This window comes from Podarcis filfolensis, assembly GCF_964270895.1.
Source record: "Podarcis filfolensis genome assembly, chromosome: 15".
Lineage (NCBI taxonomy): Eukaryota > Metazoa > Chordata > Lepidosauria > Squamata > Lacertidae > Podarcis > Podarcis filfolensis.
Window position 1 is genome coordinate 41,283,051 of NC_139618.1, and position 17,898 is coordinate 41,300,948.

General features: G+C 44.2%; 1 protein-coding gene across 1 annotated transcript; it reads left to right on the forward strand.

Moving 5' to 3' along the window:
- The first annotated feature begins 4,276 nt into the window (after positions 1-4,276).
- NEFL (neurofilament light chain) lies at positions 4,277-14,208 on the forward strand. The gene is made up of 4 exons (XM_083588713.1): positions 4,277-5,639; positions 10,804-10,928; positions 12,122-12,438; positions 13,554-14,208. The coding sequence occupies exons 1-4, from the start codon at positions 4,587-4,589 to the stop codon at positions 13,748-13,750; spliced, it is 1,692 nt and encodes a 563-aa protein (XP_083444839.1). The 5' UTR covers positions 4,277-4,586; the 3' UTR covers positions 13,751-14,208.
- Positions 14,209-17,898: the final 3,690 nt, after the last annotated feature.

The window sequence follows — 17,898 nt, forward strand, 5'->3', positions numbered from 1 at the left end:
AGGCTTAGTGAGGGGTGTGGCTTATGGGGTGGGGGTGTGAGTTCTGGAAGGCCAGGCTATAGTTCAGCCCACCTGGGGTAGCTGCTGACAGAAAAGACTCCTGGCTGCTGTGGATCTTAGAGGCACTGCCCAATCAGAGGAGACAATATTGAACTGGTCTGATCTGGTATAAGGCAGATTCTTATACAGTGGTACCTCGGCTTAAGTACTTAATTCGTTCCGGAGGTCTGTACTTAACCTGAAACTGTTCTTTTTTTTTTTAATGATATTTATTCAGAGTTTCAAAAGTACAAGAAAAAGGACAAAAAATAAGAAAAAAAGGAACAAATACATCACAAAAAAGAAAAAAGAAAAAAAGAAAAAGAAAAAAGAAAAAAAGACAAATCCCATATTACATCTTTTCATTTGCTTAATTCTTTGACCTCCTCACACCTCCCTTTTTGTATTCTAATTTAATTCGTTATTTCAGCAAATTCTTTCCGTCTTTCTCAATTCTTATTTAGATAGTCTAACCTATTAGTTAACTCAACAAATCCTTTCCATCTTTTGACATATTCTGTTATTCAATTTACCTTGATTTATTTAACCTTGTCTTACCATAAAAAGAAAACCTTAATGTTCAAAATTTAAAACATATTTATGCATAACTCCTTATATCCTTTCTACTAAAGCCAGATAATTCCATTCCAACATTTTCCCTAATATTTCATTAGTTTTACACTAATTCCAAAAATAAAAAGAAAATTTTCCTTTTATAGGCTTTTTAAAAAAATTTTTTATCCAACGTCCCTTCTTCCTGGTCTCGGGTTATGTCAGTCCTTACTGTCCATTCCATCCAGTCCATCAACCTGGTGATCTTATGTCCGAGGCCCTTAAGTCTCTTCTATGCCTCTTCTGCAGATTTTCTTCTTCTTGTTTATGCTTACACTTTTCCTTATCTTTTGTTGGTTTCTTTCTTAATTTCTTCCCTTTCTCCTTGAGGAGTAGGTCTCTGGGGGATTCCAACCGATAGTTATATCCATCTTCCTTCATCAGACTAGCCCATTCCCCACAGTCCCACTCCCCACCATCAACATTGTAATCCAAAAAGTAACTATCCAAAAAATAGTTGTCAGCATATTTCCAAGTCCCCCCAAAGTTAAGAGCCTCCTTAACTCCAGGCTCTCCCAGGCCCACTCCAAATTCAATCTTCCAAAACAGCGGCTTATGCTCCTGCAGGGCTTCGGATCTCTCCATTTGTGTTGCTTGGGGTGTGATCGCAGCCTCCTCCATCTTCATCTGCCCTTGCACTTGCCCAGTCGAACCAATTTCCTGAGTTGGTCGCTGCATAATTTCTATGTTTCCTGTTAATCCATATTCACTGGCTACAGCAGTCATCAAGTCCAACTTCTCCTTCATCAAACCCGTCTTCTCATGCAACTGCTCCAGCAAAGCATTTGTCTTGCAAAAAGCAGACACCAAAACTTCCTCCCAACACATTTCTATTCAAGGTCAAACGGCTGGTCCCACGATCCCAATCTCGCAGCTGTGAGGTCTCCAAGTAAACTGCAGCAACAAATTGACAAGCTCCCTCTAGGGGACACAATTTCTATTTGTATCCATCTTTTTGAAACATGTCCAACAAAAGAAAGTTACTTTCAATTTTCAATTTTCAAATACTTTGTTTCTTTAAAATGCAGAAGGCAGCATTGAAGTCAGTTTGGATCTCTTTTTTAACTATCTGTCAAAATGCTCCACGTACAATCAATGGACGTCTCCAGCAATTTCTGTCCTGACACCCCGTTCCCAGGTTTGAGACAATGGAAACTTATTTTCCTTTACTCCCTCTCCTGCAGGCTTAAACAGTCAGATCCCCCCCCCTTTTCACCTGCTTCCAAGGGGGTTTTATTAGTTGTAAATGCAGGAAATTCCAACCTTTAAGACAACCTTCCAGGCTATTAGATTGTAAGGTTTTTGCTTCAGTCTATTTACAAAAAGCGGGAGGCGGACTTCCTGTTTTGAACCTTCCCGCTTAGGAGCCTAATTCAAATATTTCTTGATCCAATTTTCCGTTTTTACTCACGGGTACTTGTTTAGAGTTCAATTGTCAACAGGAAAAAGTCAGCGCTCTCTGGCGATGGCTGTGCGGCTTCCCTCCGTGAAAATAGCAATCACTTCGCAGCACCGCACTGCTCACCCCACTTTGCTCCGGAGCCCCAAACTGGGGTTCCCCGTGAGTAGGGGAGGCGCTCCTGGTGCTCTGCCGAACCCCACGTTCCCAGGCTTCCTTCGCCTGGGATTTCTTGCGGGTCCCCACCTTCGCCGCGGTGGGCAGACCCAATTTCCACGGAGCCCGTTCCCCCGATTGGAGGAACTCCGCCATTCGCCAATGGTGCTAACCCGGAAGTTCAACCTGAAACTGATCTTAACCTGAAGCACCACTTTAGCTAATGGGGCCTCCTGCTGCTGCTGCGCCGCCGGAGCACAATTTCTGTTCTCATCCTGAAGCAAAGTTCTTAACCTGAAGCACTATTTCTGGGTTAGCGGAGTCTGTAACCTGAAGCGTATGTAACCTGAGGTACCACTGTATTGTGTTTTGTTTTGTTTAGTTTTGTTTTAGAGATCTGGATCTCTGATGACGTTGTGTCTTTTAGGCTTGACTGGCATTGCTCAGCGGTGGGACTGAGAAGACTCAAGTTTGAATCCTCACTCAGTCACAAAGCTCATAAGATGGTGCCACTATTAATTGGACCTGCCTCAAAGGGTGTTGTGAGAGGAGGGGGCAGAGATAATTAGCAGAAAGTTGGGAGAAAGGAAGCAAATAAATACCTTAGAGGCATGTATGTTTAAAAACGACATCCTGCCATGCTGTGGCACAGAGAACCAACTCTGGGGCTTAGCTCTAGCTCAGATTAAGGCATGGTGAACATTGTTATTGTTGTTGCTGTTTTGTTAATTAATAAAATGTGTATACCACCCTTCATCTGAAGATCACAGGGTGGTTCACAAGATAAAAATGCAAAATGAGAACACAAAATGCAGCAGGGCGAGGAGTGGACTGGTGTTATATGATCAAACCTCATTCCAGTCACATTCAAAGGCAGCCCCATATATAATGCATTACAGTAATTTAACCTAGAGTTTACCAGAGTGTAGGCAGCAGAAGCCAGACTATCCCTACCCAGATAAAGTTGCTACTAGCAGATGCTAGTGCAAGGCACTCTGAGCCACTGAAGACTCTTGTGCCTCCAGTGACAGCGGTAGACCCAGAAGTACGCCCAAACTGTGCACAGGCTGAACTCCACCTATCCAGTCAAAGGAGCCATACACTAACAATGCTTCAGTCTTATCTGGAATCAGCTGCAATTTATTGGCTCTAATCCAGCTCACCACGGGAAATGAATGCTGGTCTAGCTAATTCACTGCCATACCTGCCACTGTAAAGGAGAATTAGGGTTAAATGCACCTGAGTGGGGGCGGGGAAGCAGGCAGGGAGTAGTAGTATCAGAAACATGCCTAACTGTAGATTTATATAAAGTAGCTGCATTCACACAGCACTTTATTCCAATTTCCTGATGTTAATTTATATTTGAGCTTTCATACGAATTAAAGCCACTTCCAGAATGCAGCAGAATATAGAACATAACATGAAAATGAGCACTAAACTTTACCTGTATTCCACTATATTTCTGGAAGTGGCTTTTGCATTGTGTGAAAGCTCAGATATATTGTGGAAATTAACAGTTACAGAAATGTCTGGGAAAGGAATAAGCCGCCCTACGAATGCAACTCTTGTCACACTGACCATTCAACTGTGTCCCTTTCCTAACATTTCCGACCATGGGATTTAGCTTTTTCACTGCTGCATATTGACCTGGCCATTTTCATCAAGCTATCAACATAAAAATATAATAATGAGAACAGAAACCCAGAGTTTTAATCCTTACGTGGCCAAAATGGCACCACTCACGGACAAGGGGGAACCTCTACATTTTGTATAAGTGCAGAAGATCATTCCGGGGAAGACGATTCCCCCCCCCCCCAAAAAAAACCACCTTAGCGAGGCGAAGCCTGAGCCTGCAGAGTCGGTTCATAAGGCTAACTGTTTGGGTCTAATAAGGGGCGGCGGGGGGGAGGAAAGTCCAGGGAAAGGGCGTGGCTGCCTAGAACCCTCGACAGTCGTGCTCTGCACTGCAACACTTCATTGCAGGTAATAGTAACAGTGAAATTATATCTTTAAAGAAAGAGCACGACAAAAGACGTGACGGGTTGCGAACTAGGCGTGGCTAAAAGGGAAGGGGGTGGGCCGAGTCGTTCCACGGGAAATACTCGGGGCCCCTGCACTGGGAAGGCCGGAAAAGGCAAGGGGCGGCTGGCTGGCCGGGGAAAGGCTCCGCCTGCCCGCCTTCCCTTTGCGCAGAGAGCCTCGCTCTGCTCCTTTGGCACCCAGTCCTTCGAGCTGTCGTAGCTGCGTCAGAGCCTCCCGGCGGTATAAATAGGAGCGAGCGTGAGCAGCAGTCCGCAGAGCAGCCTCTCCCTTTCTGTTAGACGGCGGCATCTTCTTCTCTTCCTCCCCTTCTCGCAGCGCCCGAGCGGCAGCCGACACCATGAGCACCTACGGCTACGAGACTTACTTCCCTTCGTACAAGCGGCGCTACGTGGACAGCTCCCGGGTGCACCTGTCCAGCGCTCGGAGCAGCAGCGGCGGGGGCTATGGGGTGGCTCGCTCCACTTACTCGAGCCTCTCGGCGCCCGTCTCGTCGGTGTCGGTGCGCCGGAGCTACACGTCGTCGTCCTCCTCCCTGCTGCCCTCGGTGGACAGCCTGGACCTGACCCAGGTGGCGGCGATCAGCAACGACCTGAAGACCATCCGGAGTCAGGAGAAGGCTCAGCTGCAGGACCTGAACGACCGCTTCGCCTGCTTCATCGAGCGCGTCCACGAACTGGAGCAGCAGAACAAGGTGCTGGAAGCCGAGCTGCTGGTGCTGCGGCAGAAGCACTCCGAGCCGTCGAGGTTCCGCGCGCTTTACGAGCAAGAGATCCGCGAGCTGCGCCTGGCCACCGAGGAGGCCACCCACGAGAAGCAGGCGCTGCAGGGCGAGCGCGAGAGCCTGGAGGAGACCCTGCGGGCCATGCAGGCGCGCTACGAGGAGGAGATCCTCAGCCGCGAGGACGCCGAGGCCCGCCTCCTGGAGGTGCGCAAAGGCGCCGACGAGGCGGCGCTGGCCCGCGCCGAGCTGGAGAAGCGCATCGACAGCCTCCTCGACGAGCTGGCTTTCCTCAAGAAGGTGCACGAGGAAGAGCTGGCCGAGCTCCAGGCCCAGATCCAGTACGCTCACCTCTCCGTCGAGATGGACGTCTCGGCCAAGCCGGACCTCTCCTCCGCCCTGCGCGACATCCGCGCCCAGTACGAGAAGCTGGCGGCCCGCAACATGCAGAACGCCGAAGAGTGGTTCCGCAGCCGCTTCACCGTCCTCACCGAGAGCGCCGCCAAGAACACCGACGCCGTCCGCGCCGCCAAGGACGAGGTCTCCGAGAGCCGGCGCCTCCTCAAGGCCAAGACGCTGGAGATTGAAGCCACCCGTGGCATGAACGAAGCCCTCGAGAAGCAGCTGCAGGAGCTGGAGGAAAAGCAGAACGCCGACATCGCCTCCCTCCAGGTGGGTCTTTATCCTTTTATTACACGGACACCCCCACCATTCTTCCAAGGCAAAGCGCTGGCGACTGGTCCAGGTCACCCACTGAGCTTTAATGGCTGAGTGCTGGGGATTTGTAGGTCCTGGTGGCACTCCCGACCCAGGGATGGGGAGCCTGTGCTCTTCCAGAGCCCACCAGCTTCGCTGGCTGGGACTGATGAGAAGTGGAGTGCAACAACCTCTGGAGGGCCGCAGGTTTCCAATCCCTGGCTCTTAGGATGCTGGTGGAGTTTTTGTTGAGCGCATTTCATTTGCAACCAGACAGAAGGCAGGAGAGAGCATGAATGAGAGGAGCCAACCCAAGACACTTTTTTTTTTTGCTGTCCAAGGCCCTGCAGCAAATGGTGTCCTTCTCTCCCCTCTCCCGGAAGGAAATGAAGTGCAACTGCAGTCCTATAGTCACTGAGTAGATCTGCATTGGAGTGCATGTTTGATAACTATCAGTTTGCTGCCCTTTCATGACACCTCAAAATCAGCTGCCTGGGGCAACTACCTTACTGCCTCATGGTAGCAGCCACCCATCCCACCCTGCCCATGGGAGGAGGTGTCCTCTCCTCTGCAGCTGAGTGGGGAGAAGCTACCGTTGGCATCCCCCCCACCCGTTCTGTTTCCTTTGCATGAATGAGTGTCTCCATGCTTTATGCAGCCATGAGTGTGCATATGCCTCCCCACCCCCAAGATGGGTGACAGGATTTTTATTAGAGAAAAAAGCACAGGGGGAAAAGGTTAACTTTCCCTTCTCCAGCATAGACACACTGCTTTCAGACTTTGAAAAGCACAGTTGTGTGTGTCTTTCAACACCTTTGTACTTTGGCTTGGGCAGCTGCTATCCAATGATAGGGTCCAAGGTGGGTGTAAGGATGTGCAGCTCTCATCCAGACATTTTCTGTTTGCCAGAGGAGACAGTGGGTGTGTCTGCAGCAGACATTTCTGCTGCACAAGGCAGACCCACTCTGACTTGACAGACTTCTTAAGCACTGACTGGGAAGCCACTTCCGATGCCATCAATGGCACTTACTTCCAGGTGGCATCTTCTCATTTAAGGTAGAGTGTTTGGGACCCCTGAGACACAAGCTTGAAGTGAGTCAACCCCAGAACTTGTTCAGCTAGAAAATGCATAGAAATAGCCCAGTGCTCTTAATAACAGTCCATGTGGCATGTGTTCTTGCTAATGAATAGGTATTAGCATGGTTTCTCTCCCTACTCCCCATCCCCAATTTTTATTTTCCAAGCAATTTTGTATTGTGGCATTTCCCTCTTTCACTCTCTCTCTCTCTCTATTTAGTCAGATTGAGACTGAACTGTATGATTGGGCAGGAAAAAATGATGTCTCTCTATGTGTGGCATGAGGTTGCCAACTATCTACTTTGCACCCCCATTTTTCTCTCCCGTGCAAGTATGTAATTTGACTATGAATCTTCAGTAAATTCTGTTGAAACCAATGGAGGGTGGTCTAGAACCCCACCCTAATCCACAGCTCAAGATGCTTGGGATTTAGCCTATTATAATGCAAAGTGGAAAGAAGTTTGCTTGGGTACATGGTTTTAATGGACTATGCTTCCAGAAAAGTGGTTTTAGAAAACATTGGCCAACCTCATGGATTTCCATGAGATTTATCTGTGCAGTCCCATAAGCACTCACTTGGGAGTTGGGCTATGTCATAGTAAACACAAATGTCATATATCTGTTTAAATTCTGCTTAGATTGTGAACTAGGCTGCTTGTTTGGGTCTTTAATAGGTTCTGAGAAAGTGGTGGCGGCAAATAACAGTCAGTCTCATCACAACACCCTTTGAATCAAATATGTGCCCTTTATCAGGTTACCACATGACACATCTAAGGAGAAGGAAACTGGTCCTTTCCACCACATATCACAGTAGGCATTATTATGTATTATCTGTCACTTTTGCCCATAGATGCACCACTAGGCAAATCTTGCTGAGTTTGTAAAAGTCACCCATCAAATGGCAATGTCCCCTTTATCCATCACCCCTTGATAACTTGCTTCTCAATCAGTCCATGTTAGATGTTTGAGACATTTTGGGATACACACAAGTTCAATACTGCCATGATTAAAGTGTTTAAGTTGGCTAAAATCCATGCATTCCATTTAATTAATACATTTGGAGAATGTAATTCTTGTCTCTTGTCCTAGACAAAGAGCTAGGTTTTCTGATCCCAACAAAACGTGGCAGCAGCCTCCAAGTAGGTAATGGTGCAATGCACCAACATCTGCTGGAGGATGCACCAACATCCGCCTCCACTTCTGCCCCACCCAGTTTAACCTGGGAGCTGTCCAGCACACCAGGTCCTGAAACCAATGCCTGCTTGCTGCAATACAAGATTCCTAGCCATGTAACAATGTTATCTAGCCTTTTTATTCTTAAGTTCTAAGGCACCAGCTGTATCACCACACACCACACAAACCTATCTAGATTTAAGCCAACTTATTCCCTGGGGTCTTTAATATTTAAAGGGAACTAAATAATCTTTGTAGCATCTCATGACTGGAAGTTGAGTCTAATCTAGTCCCTTAATTCTAATCTAGTCCCTCGTGATAAAGCATAATTCAGAATCAAAATCTTAAATCTAGATTCCAATTTATCTAGTTCAATTCATTTTTAAACTAGGCTGTATGGGAGGTTTTGGAGTTGGTAGAGATTTTAAAAATGCAATTTCTTGTTACACTAAGACCTAAATTCAGGGTCACCCCATAATTTATTGAACAAAGTTTGGTAAGAACAAGAGCAAATGAACTTAAACCCTTGTAATGCATCTGACTTAAATTTTCTTCTGTTTTAATTCTTGTTACTTTGTGGTGCCTTGCAAAAAAAAAAAAAGATAAATGGACAGTGCTAAGAATACATTAAATAGTAAGTTCCATTGTTGTTGTTTTTAAATGGAAAGTTCTCAAAATGAAAAAGAGGGGGGAAACCACCTTTCAAAACTGATATGGAAATGATATGGAAAAACTGATATGAAACTCCTCACTTTGGCAACTACACAATATATTCCCAGTTCAATATATTCCTGCATTGCAGGGGGTTGGACTAGATGACCATTGAGGTACCTTCCAACTCTACAATTCTATGATTCTATCTATGATTCAATGATATCTGCAGGGATAGAGAGAGAGAAAAATCTGTTATAAAATGCTCCCTGTTATAAAACAAAGAATTAGAAATACTCCAGTTAATTCAGATAAATAACTGTTACAATTTAATAGGCAGCACAAACTATAAACTGATTAAGCTTCAGCTTTTGGATCAAAACTATACATACTATACAATCCTAAGCATACTTACTCAGAAGTAAGTCCCATCACATCCTTTGTCTCATTATAAGCAACGAAGTTAAAACTAGCATAAAACCAAATGTTCCAGTTTCACTGGACTTAGCATTATAGTCAACAGCTAAAATCAAATACATGCTATTAACAATGCATAGTTAAAGTACTATTCAGTTGCATGAATATAATTTTAATTCCGGGTGTTTGCTTGTATGTGTGATTCTTCATAAGGAGTACATTAAAATAAATGATGTTTCTTTGTTTATGCCATGCCTATTTGTTATTATGCTGGAAGACTGGACTAAAAAGCTGATATACAATGAACAGGAAACTGTGTTAATTCTTCATGACTTTCATTAGCAAGATCATGCTGAAAAATTCAAAAGATGCAGGGAGAATTAATGATAAGCGCAGGAAAAAAAGAACTACCGGGAGCTCATTATGCATTAAACAACCCTCTAAATGAGCCTTTGAGGAATACGTTCTTGTCAATTTGACCTACAATTTAGTAAAATAGCAGCAGCTGAATTTAAGATTGACTGTTTCTGGAGTTTGATCTGATGAAACAAGTTCCAGAATCATAGCCATATTACTCTGTTGCTGCAAAACCAGTCTTTTTGTACAATATAAAGACCAACACATTTATTATGGCACAAGCTTTGGAGGACTCAAATCCACTTCACCAGATGCACTGCCTAGCCCTCGGGTTCCCATCATGGCATCCATGGGCACCGCATCAATCTCAGATAATCCTTGGTACTCAACAAGGTTCCAGGCCCCCCTGAAGTTTTAAGCTTTTTTTTTTTTAGTGGATTTTTGTTTTGGTTGCTTGGGGAAAGTGTGCCTGTTTTGGGATGTATTGCCTGTTTCTTTCTATCTCTGATTTGTTTGGGTTTGAGGGAGGGGGGAGGTTTTGAGCACACCAATTTTTCTTCTTTGAAGCAGGCATCTTGCGAGCCTCTTAGATGTGCCCCCAGACCCAAAAAGGTTGGGAACACTTCATCTAGCCCATGAAATCTGATGTGACAATGTTTCTTAGTCTTTAAGGGGCTGCAAGAGTGCAAACTTACCTATATCAGTAGTGAGTCAAAGTGAGTTCAATGGGACGTTCTCCTAAGTTTGTAGCCTTAGCTGGTTTTTGAATGAGACCAGCATTATAAGCAGATTTTCTCCAATCTACAGCAAGTAAAGTAAAGAAAGCAAAGGGAATAGGTGTGTCTTGGGCTTCTGTGAATTGTGCCCATTATGTAGAAGCAAGTTCTGTTAGGACAGGTTGGGTATAAACTCGCTTTCTTTAAATCTTAAGTCAGTTTAACAAAATTTGTGGACCAGGTTTCTAGCCCCATTCTTAACCATGGATAATGCCAACAAATTCAGCAGTGAAAAAAAATGATTTAGGCTGTGAACACACAGAGCACTTAAAGTAGCCTCCCCCTGAATTCCGACAACTGTTGTTTACCAGAGCTACAGTTCCCACCATCCTTAGCAAACTACAGTTCCCAGGAATCTTGCAGGAGGTGTATTTTAAATATATGGCATGTACTCAGCATTACACATAGGGCATACAGAATAGACCAGCTAAGAAGAAATACAACCTTATTTTTCAAACCCTCCTGAAAGTTGTTTGGTTTTTTTAATTTGTGGAAATGAAAAAAAGAAGTTTCAGATACCTTTTGAAATTTCAAGCATTACAAAGTGACTGGACCACTGAATGTGAGGAACATTCTCCTTTGTCACGGAAGAAATAATGTAGCCTCTGACCCATCCAATGGTGGCATTTCTCTGAATTTTACTAGAATGAATGAGTTCATGCTCTTATCTCTGTCCTTGCTCCCAACAGGATACAGTCAGCAAATTAGAAAATGAACTGAGAACTACAAAGAGTGAAATGGCTAGGTATCTGAAGGAGTATCAGGATCTTCTCAATGTGAAAATGGCTCTGGACATTGAAATCGCAGCATACAGGTAGGTAATCTTAGAAAAATGTTCAGCAATCACAGATTTATTTATCCCTCCTTCTTAAAATAAATAAATGTATTTTTTATTTTTGTGTTGAAGACTGTGGTCCTAATTCATCTTTTTATTTAAGTGCTTTCAGCTGAAATTGGTGGTGGCCTTTACACATGCAATGTTTGACAACAGGAGTTAAATATTTCGTTCAGTTTCTCTGTTTCAGCTAGTTCCAAAATAAATAATTGTAACTGATCTCTAACATAGGATTTAACTGAAAACTTAGAATTAACACTTCTGTTGGAATTTGGCAAGCAGTATAGCTGTGAGCTGCATTGGTCTTTCACATACCAGTGAAGATTTAAAAATTGACAAAGCTTCTAAATAGATTTCATGACCAGACTTCATGGCCATTGAAAGTATGAAAGTATTGCCATGAAGGCAGTTCATGAATTTCATGAAGCTCATGAAGTCACTTTGAAGGCAGCCTCACCACCATCACAACCATCTAGTGGGGGTGATCCCATGTGAAAATGAACATCTGAGTATCAGTCCTCAGCTGACATGAATCATGAATCCTGCCCCCAAAGGATGCCACATACAGCCTTGGTCATCTGCAGTTTCTTTGAGCAGATGAAGACTCTGTCTCAAAGAAATGGTTGCTCAGCTTTGATGGTGATGATCATGCATAGCTCCTCAACAGATGGCACCAGATGGAGAAGATGGGAGCCTCCTGACTCTCAGACAGGTTCTGGGAGTAGTTGGAAGGCACCCAAAGGGTGCATTTTGGAAACTGAAGCTCAGCAGATTATATGTATTTTATAAAATTATAGTTTCAGACAAATAGAAGATCAGGCCATGTCCTGAGTGTCACAAAGTAAAAAGACAAGGGAAGGTGAGTAGAAGGCAAAAAGTAGAGAATAGAGATCTGTTTGATGATGTCAGAAGAGTGTGGCAAGCCTGAAATGGGTTCTTCTATGCCCCTGGGTCCAGACTGCTTTCTTTCTGAGAGCAGAAGCCATCTCCTCAGGGCTGCTTCTTTGGTTTGTGCATGTAAATATGATTGATTTGTGTCTCTGTGTGTGTATGCATGCATTTTACTCACTCATGGTAAATCCATTGACATGATATTATTGTCTAACAGCAATCTTGGTTTCGATTATGCTGATTGCCTGATGCTCATGTGCTTCTTCCTCCCCCTCCCCCAGGAAACTTCTGGAAGGTGAAGAGACCCGGCTTAGTTTCACCAGCGTTGGAAGCATTAGCAGTGGTTATACGCAGAGCGGCTCCACCTTTGGAAGGTCAGCCTACAGCGGTTTGCAGAGCAGTTCCTACTTGATGTCCGCCCGCTCCTTCCCTGCCTATTACTCCAGCCATGTGCAAGAAGAGCAGATTGAAGTGGAGGAGACGATTGAAGCATCCAAAGTAGAAGAGGCCAAAGAGTCTCCCCCTTCAGAAGGAGAGGAAGAGGAGAAAGAAGAAGGGGAAGGAGAGGGAGAGGGAGAAGGGGAAGGAGAGGAAGAAGGTACAGTTGCTGTTTTCTCCCTTCCCTAACAAAAAGAACAAAATTTGAAATTTTAATGAGTTCACATATTTTGAAATGGCTGAACTTTTAAATTTAGGGATGTTTTAGCCCCAAATTATGACACTTACAGCTGAATTATGTCATTCATTTCCTATTATTAAGGTGCAGCTTTTTATAAAAATCACACACACAGCTTTATTGTGGTACATAGACTCAAAATACACAGTACAACAATAGTATATATCAACAGTTATTAAGGTGTAAGATTGGCCTTGCTAGCCAGCAGAGGAGCTTTAGCCTGTAGATATTGATATCTGATTTTTATAAAAACAACAACAACAACACTTTTGCTGATATGAAAAACATAGTATGATATGTAAGGATTTATTTATTTATTTTATTTTTAAAAACACTAGTGAGTTAATCTCAGAAGTCTGCACATTTGAAGTTTCTTATCTGGATTTGCTTTGGTTCCATTTACTGCAACGAGATGGTGTCCATTATGGAGCAGAGTGCTGTTGGTTCCAGTGTATTATTTATTCCATTTAAACAGAACTATTTGCAGAATCAAAGAATCCAAGATTAGCTAAAATCAGAAAAATAATTTTTAAAATCTATTTTGAAGACTTCAGAAACAGGGCTGGCCCAATATGTTCTGCTACTTGAGGCAAAGCATGAACCCCCTTCTTCCCCAACATGGTGCATAGTATCCCTGGGCATGCGCAGAAACTGGTTTAAAGGAACCTTCTCATTCAGATTAATAAGTAGAGCAAACATAGGGTTGTATCCAATGCTAGTCCTATTCAGAGTGGATGCACTGAAATTAATGAACCTCACTTCCATTGGATGTCTGACTAATCCAAAAAGCTCTTCATAAACTTTGACTTATTTTCAAGAAGCACTGTCTTGAAAGCACCCGCCTTCTGGACAAAATAGTGTTTCCCCTTGTTGGAATTTAAACCCACCCTCTTTGTATTACCATGAAATGCTTTCAAGGAGGGCTTACTCCTGGTCTTCTCCAAGTGACTATAGAACAGCATACATTGCCAACTCTGCCTACTTCATGCTGCAGTGAACCATTCAGTCTTTTTGTTTTGTTGTACTTTTTCTTTCAGGAGCCACGGAAGAAGAATCTAAAGAGGGTGAAGGAGAAGAGGAAGAAGGCGAAGGCGAAGGCGAGGAAGGAGGAGAAGAAGAGGGAGGAGAAGAAGAGGCTGCTGAGGAAGCAGATGAGGGAGAGAAAAAGGAAGGCGAAGATGAACAAGAGGATGCTGGTGAAGAAGAAGCCCCTAAAGAGAAGAAGAAGGATTGATATAGACTTGGATGTAGGTTTCCCAGATAGTTTAAGTGACTGAGCTAAAATTGCTGTGCCATGTATTTAAATCCCCCTACTGTTCTTAGGTTTAAAGAAGTTAATTGTCTGTATGCCTCTGTTTCCCCCCTCCCCTTTCAATGCAAAGGAACCCTAACGCTTGCCATGTGTCCCACTGGCTGCTACCAAACTAAGCATGGTGTCTTCTAATGAGTCCCAGAGCAATGTGCAATTTGACTGATTCAGACCCAAATAGATACCTACGTATATTAAAAATCAAATCAAATCAAATCTTAAAAAAGCAGGGAAGCCAGTAGGGAAGGGGGGGAAATATATATATGTCAAAGCTACTTTCAAAGTTGTTCTGGAAACCTTGGATGGTGACTAACAATAATAACAACAATGAAGTCTGTGAAATCAAGCTAGTCAATAAAGTTAAAACAAAGCTGCATACACAATTTTTTGTTGTGTGTCTTCAATATTTCCCATTCATGATTTACTGCAAAAAGTTTACAGCCAGTTCTATAAACGATTGGAAGTAAGACTCATCATGTTTTGTAGGGCTTACTCCCACGTAATCCCTTGTCTGATTGCTACATTTGAAACTAAATGCATTGATGGTAAAGAAACCAATGCTGAATGGTGAAATCCATCCATTTCAGTGATGGCAACCCCACCCAGTATGCTCCTGGGCATCTTCAGGAAGCAAGGCTGTGAGAAGCTTTGCTTGAGCATCTCATTTATTGCCTGAAGAGCTTCCACATGCAACAGTGAGCAACTTTAAGCCTGCCTCTGATGGATAACAATTGTTGGAGCCAAGATAATGGAACAAAAAGAGTGTGAAGAGGATGTGTTGGGATAACATTGAAAGTGATTCCTCTCAAAAGCTTTGCAGAGTAGAGTAGAGTAGAGTAGAGTAGAGTAGAGTAGAGTAGAGTAGAATAGTGAAAAGGGAAATCACACCTCTGGTGTCCTCATTAAGAATAGGCAGGCAGGAAATCATCACACATTTTCCCTGGAATAATCCCAATCAGATGTGGAGGACATAACACCCTTCAACTCAAGAGTGGGGGACTTGTAGCCCTCCAAACATTATTGGACTACCATTATTCCTAACCATTGACTTTGCTGATTGCTGGAGCTTATGGGAGTCCAACAACATCTGGAGGGTCATATCCCTCCTTAACATCTAAGGAACCATTCACCAGCACAGCCCGTGTAATTCCCAGTTCAATGGATCATGTAAATTAAATGGGTTAATCTTGGCCCAGCACAAACAGCATCTTGTGGTATCTTTCAAGCTAACAGTTATTGTGGCAGAAGAATGGCCCACATCACCTGATGCATTGTAAATTTCACTGTAAAGAGTGGCATCACAGGATACAGAGAAGGAGTGAGTTGCACACTGAAATGAAACAAAGGGGCAGCGTCTGGACTGGGTTGCAAAACTAGAGTTGCAAAACTGCTAGTGCTGTGCTGAAATTTCATAGCATTTGCATCCCAAGAGGGGCTTGTCTTCCCAGTAGCACAACAGTGGATTCAGAGGCATCCTAAGCACCATCCCTGTGTCTCTATAATAGACTTCTCCAGCCAGCCAGCGTGGCTGCTGCCCTTCAGTCTCCACATGGAATTCCGCCCCCTCCCCCCCTCCTTCCCAGTAGCACTTGCAGAAAACCAGTCCTGTTTCAAAAGGACACCTTTCTTCATGTGGTAACAACACACCACTGTGTTACCCCTGGCCACCCCCTTCTCAATTCTTCTACTTTTGTCCACTTCCACAAGCCAGGGGAAGGAGAGTATTTGCATGGCTCAGTACTTGGTGCTCCTTGTGTTGCTAATGGTATCACTATCAGTGATCTCCTGAACAGGAGAACTGGTCCAGCCTGTATTTTGCGCTGGCCTGGTATCTTCCTTTCATACTCCAAAAATCAGCTAAATTCTACCCCTTTACTAAATTTATGGTTAAGGGGAGACTACCCCACCCCACGTATGGGACGCGGGTGGCGCTGTGGGTAAAACCTCAGCGCCTAGGACTTGCTGATCGCATGGTCGGCGGTTCGAATCCCCACGGTGGGGTGAGCTCCCGTCTTTCGGTCCCAGCTCCTGCCCACCTAGCAGTTCGAAAGCATCCCCGGGTGCAAGTAGATAAATAGGGACCGCTTACCAGCGGGAAGGTAAACGGCGTTCCGTGTGCTGCTCTGGTGCCGGTTCGCCGGAGCAGCTTCGTCACGCTGGCCACGTGACCCGGAAGTGTCTGCGGACAGTGCTGGCTCCCAGCTTCTAGAGTGAGATGAGCGCACAACCCTAGAGTCTGTCAAGACTGGCCTGTACGGGCAGGGGTACCTTTACCTTTACCTTTACCCCACCCCTAAAAAAACTCTAACAATAATTACCTCCTTCGTAGTCTTGTAGTAGCCAAGACATGGAGAACATTTGACCCTCCAGATGTTGCTGAACTACAACTCCCATCAGCCCCAAGAAGTGTGGCCAATGGCCATGGATGATAGGAACTGTGATTCATCAGCATCTGGAGGGCCAAAAGTGCCCAACACTTGGGTTAATTTGATGTAGTCTGATAAAGGTATTTGAAACCAGGTATCTCCAATCTTTTCAGATCCAGGACCCACTTTCCACCCAAATATCCATTTGGGGACCCATTTCTTAATCTTTTACCATCTGCTTGTATGGTGGTCATTCTCCTGTTGCAGCCCACCTTGGTTCAGGTTGTGATCCAGTAAGTGGATTGGATAGATTTTAATGAGGAGAGGATATTTTATTTATTAATTATCCTTTCTCTTTTCACATGTGTGAGAATGCAAGGACCTACAGTAATTCACCACTGTGTATAGCTTATATTTAGAAGCTATTTGGGACAAGGTTGCATAACTTTCTACAACAATTATGATATCCAAGGATGCTTAGGCAGACTTGGATCATCTTCTCCCTCTTAACAAAGAAATTACTCAGACTGTTTAAGTAAACAGGAAAAATACAAGGTTTACTCACATCATAGTCTTGCTCAGATTCAACAATTACAGCGATGAAAATCAGACAGGCAATAATTCTTAAAAGTTACAAAAGTCCATAGTCCAGTTCCAAATGGAGTGCACTCCCCGGAGAGCTTAGCAGACATCCTAGCCCATTGCAGGTAAGAAGAGTGCGGTGACAGGATGAAGAAGTAAAGGTTAAGTTTCTATTGTTTCCATTTCCACCACGCAAGTTTGGGCATATGGGATCTTAGAGTCCCCTGTTCATGACTATCTAGCAATCATGCATTTGTGATTTGACTGCAGATCCTCCTAGAGGTCCCAATCCACTAGCTGAAGAGCTGTGTCTTCACCCACATGTAGGGAACTGTTGTTGCTGTTTATAGCTAGTGAGAGCCACAGTCCCTCAGAGGGCAACCTAAGAGGGCTCACTTATTAATTATGGGTGGGGTCTCTCTCTCTTTCACTGCACTGCACTGCACTGGACTGCACTGTTTGTTTTGCCAGATGTTTAAATTGCTTGTTGCAGAGGACTTTTGAAACTAGGCTGCATGAAGCCCTACTCCTAGGGCCACAGATTAATCACACTTGTGTCAACTTTTGAAATAGGTGATTGGATTTATGCCAAGGGTTTATTAATGTGTGTGCAAGCACTCAGAGTAGGAATTTGAAAGAAAGGCACTCTGCACATGCCTAGTCACTCATTTTGTTGGAATAGTAATACCTTGAGCATAGCCAGGATTTATTTTAGGGGGGCAGGCATGGGGGGACCAGAACCAAGTTATCTGCAACACAGTTGAGCAGTTGGTTATTTCTACTTATTTGATTTTGGGGAGCAGCTCCCCTCCCACCCACCTGGCTATGCCCATGATTAAGACACCAATTTAGGGGTTTCCTTGCTCATTTTTCAAAAATAAATAATAAAACCAATTTAGGTCTGAACTAAGACGTGGGTGGCGCTGTGGTGTAAACCACTGAGCCTTGGGCTTGCCAATTGGAAGGTCGGCGGTTCAAATCCCTGTGACGGGGTGAGCTCCTGTTGTTCAGTCCCAGCTCCTGCCAAACTAGCAGTTTGAAAGCACGTCAAAGTGCAAGTAGATAAATAGGTACCACTCTGGCGGGAAGGTAAAAAGCATTTCCTTTTTTTTTAAATGAATATTT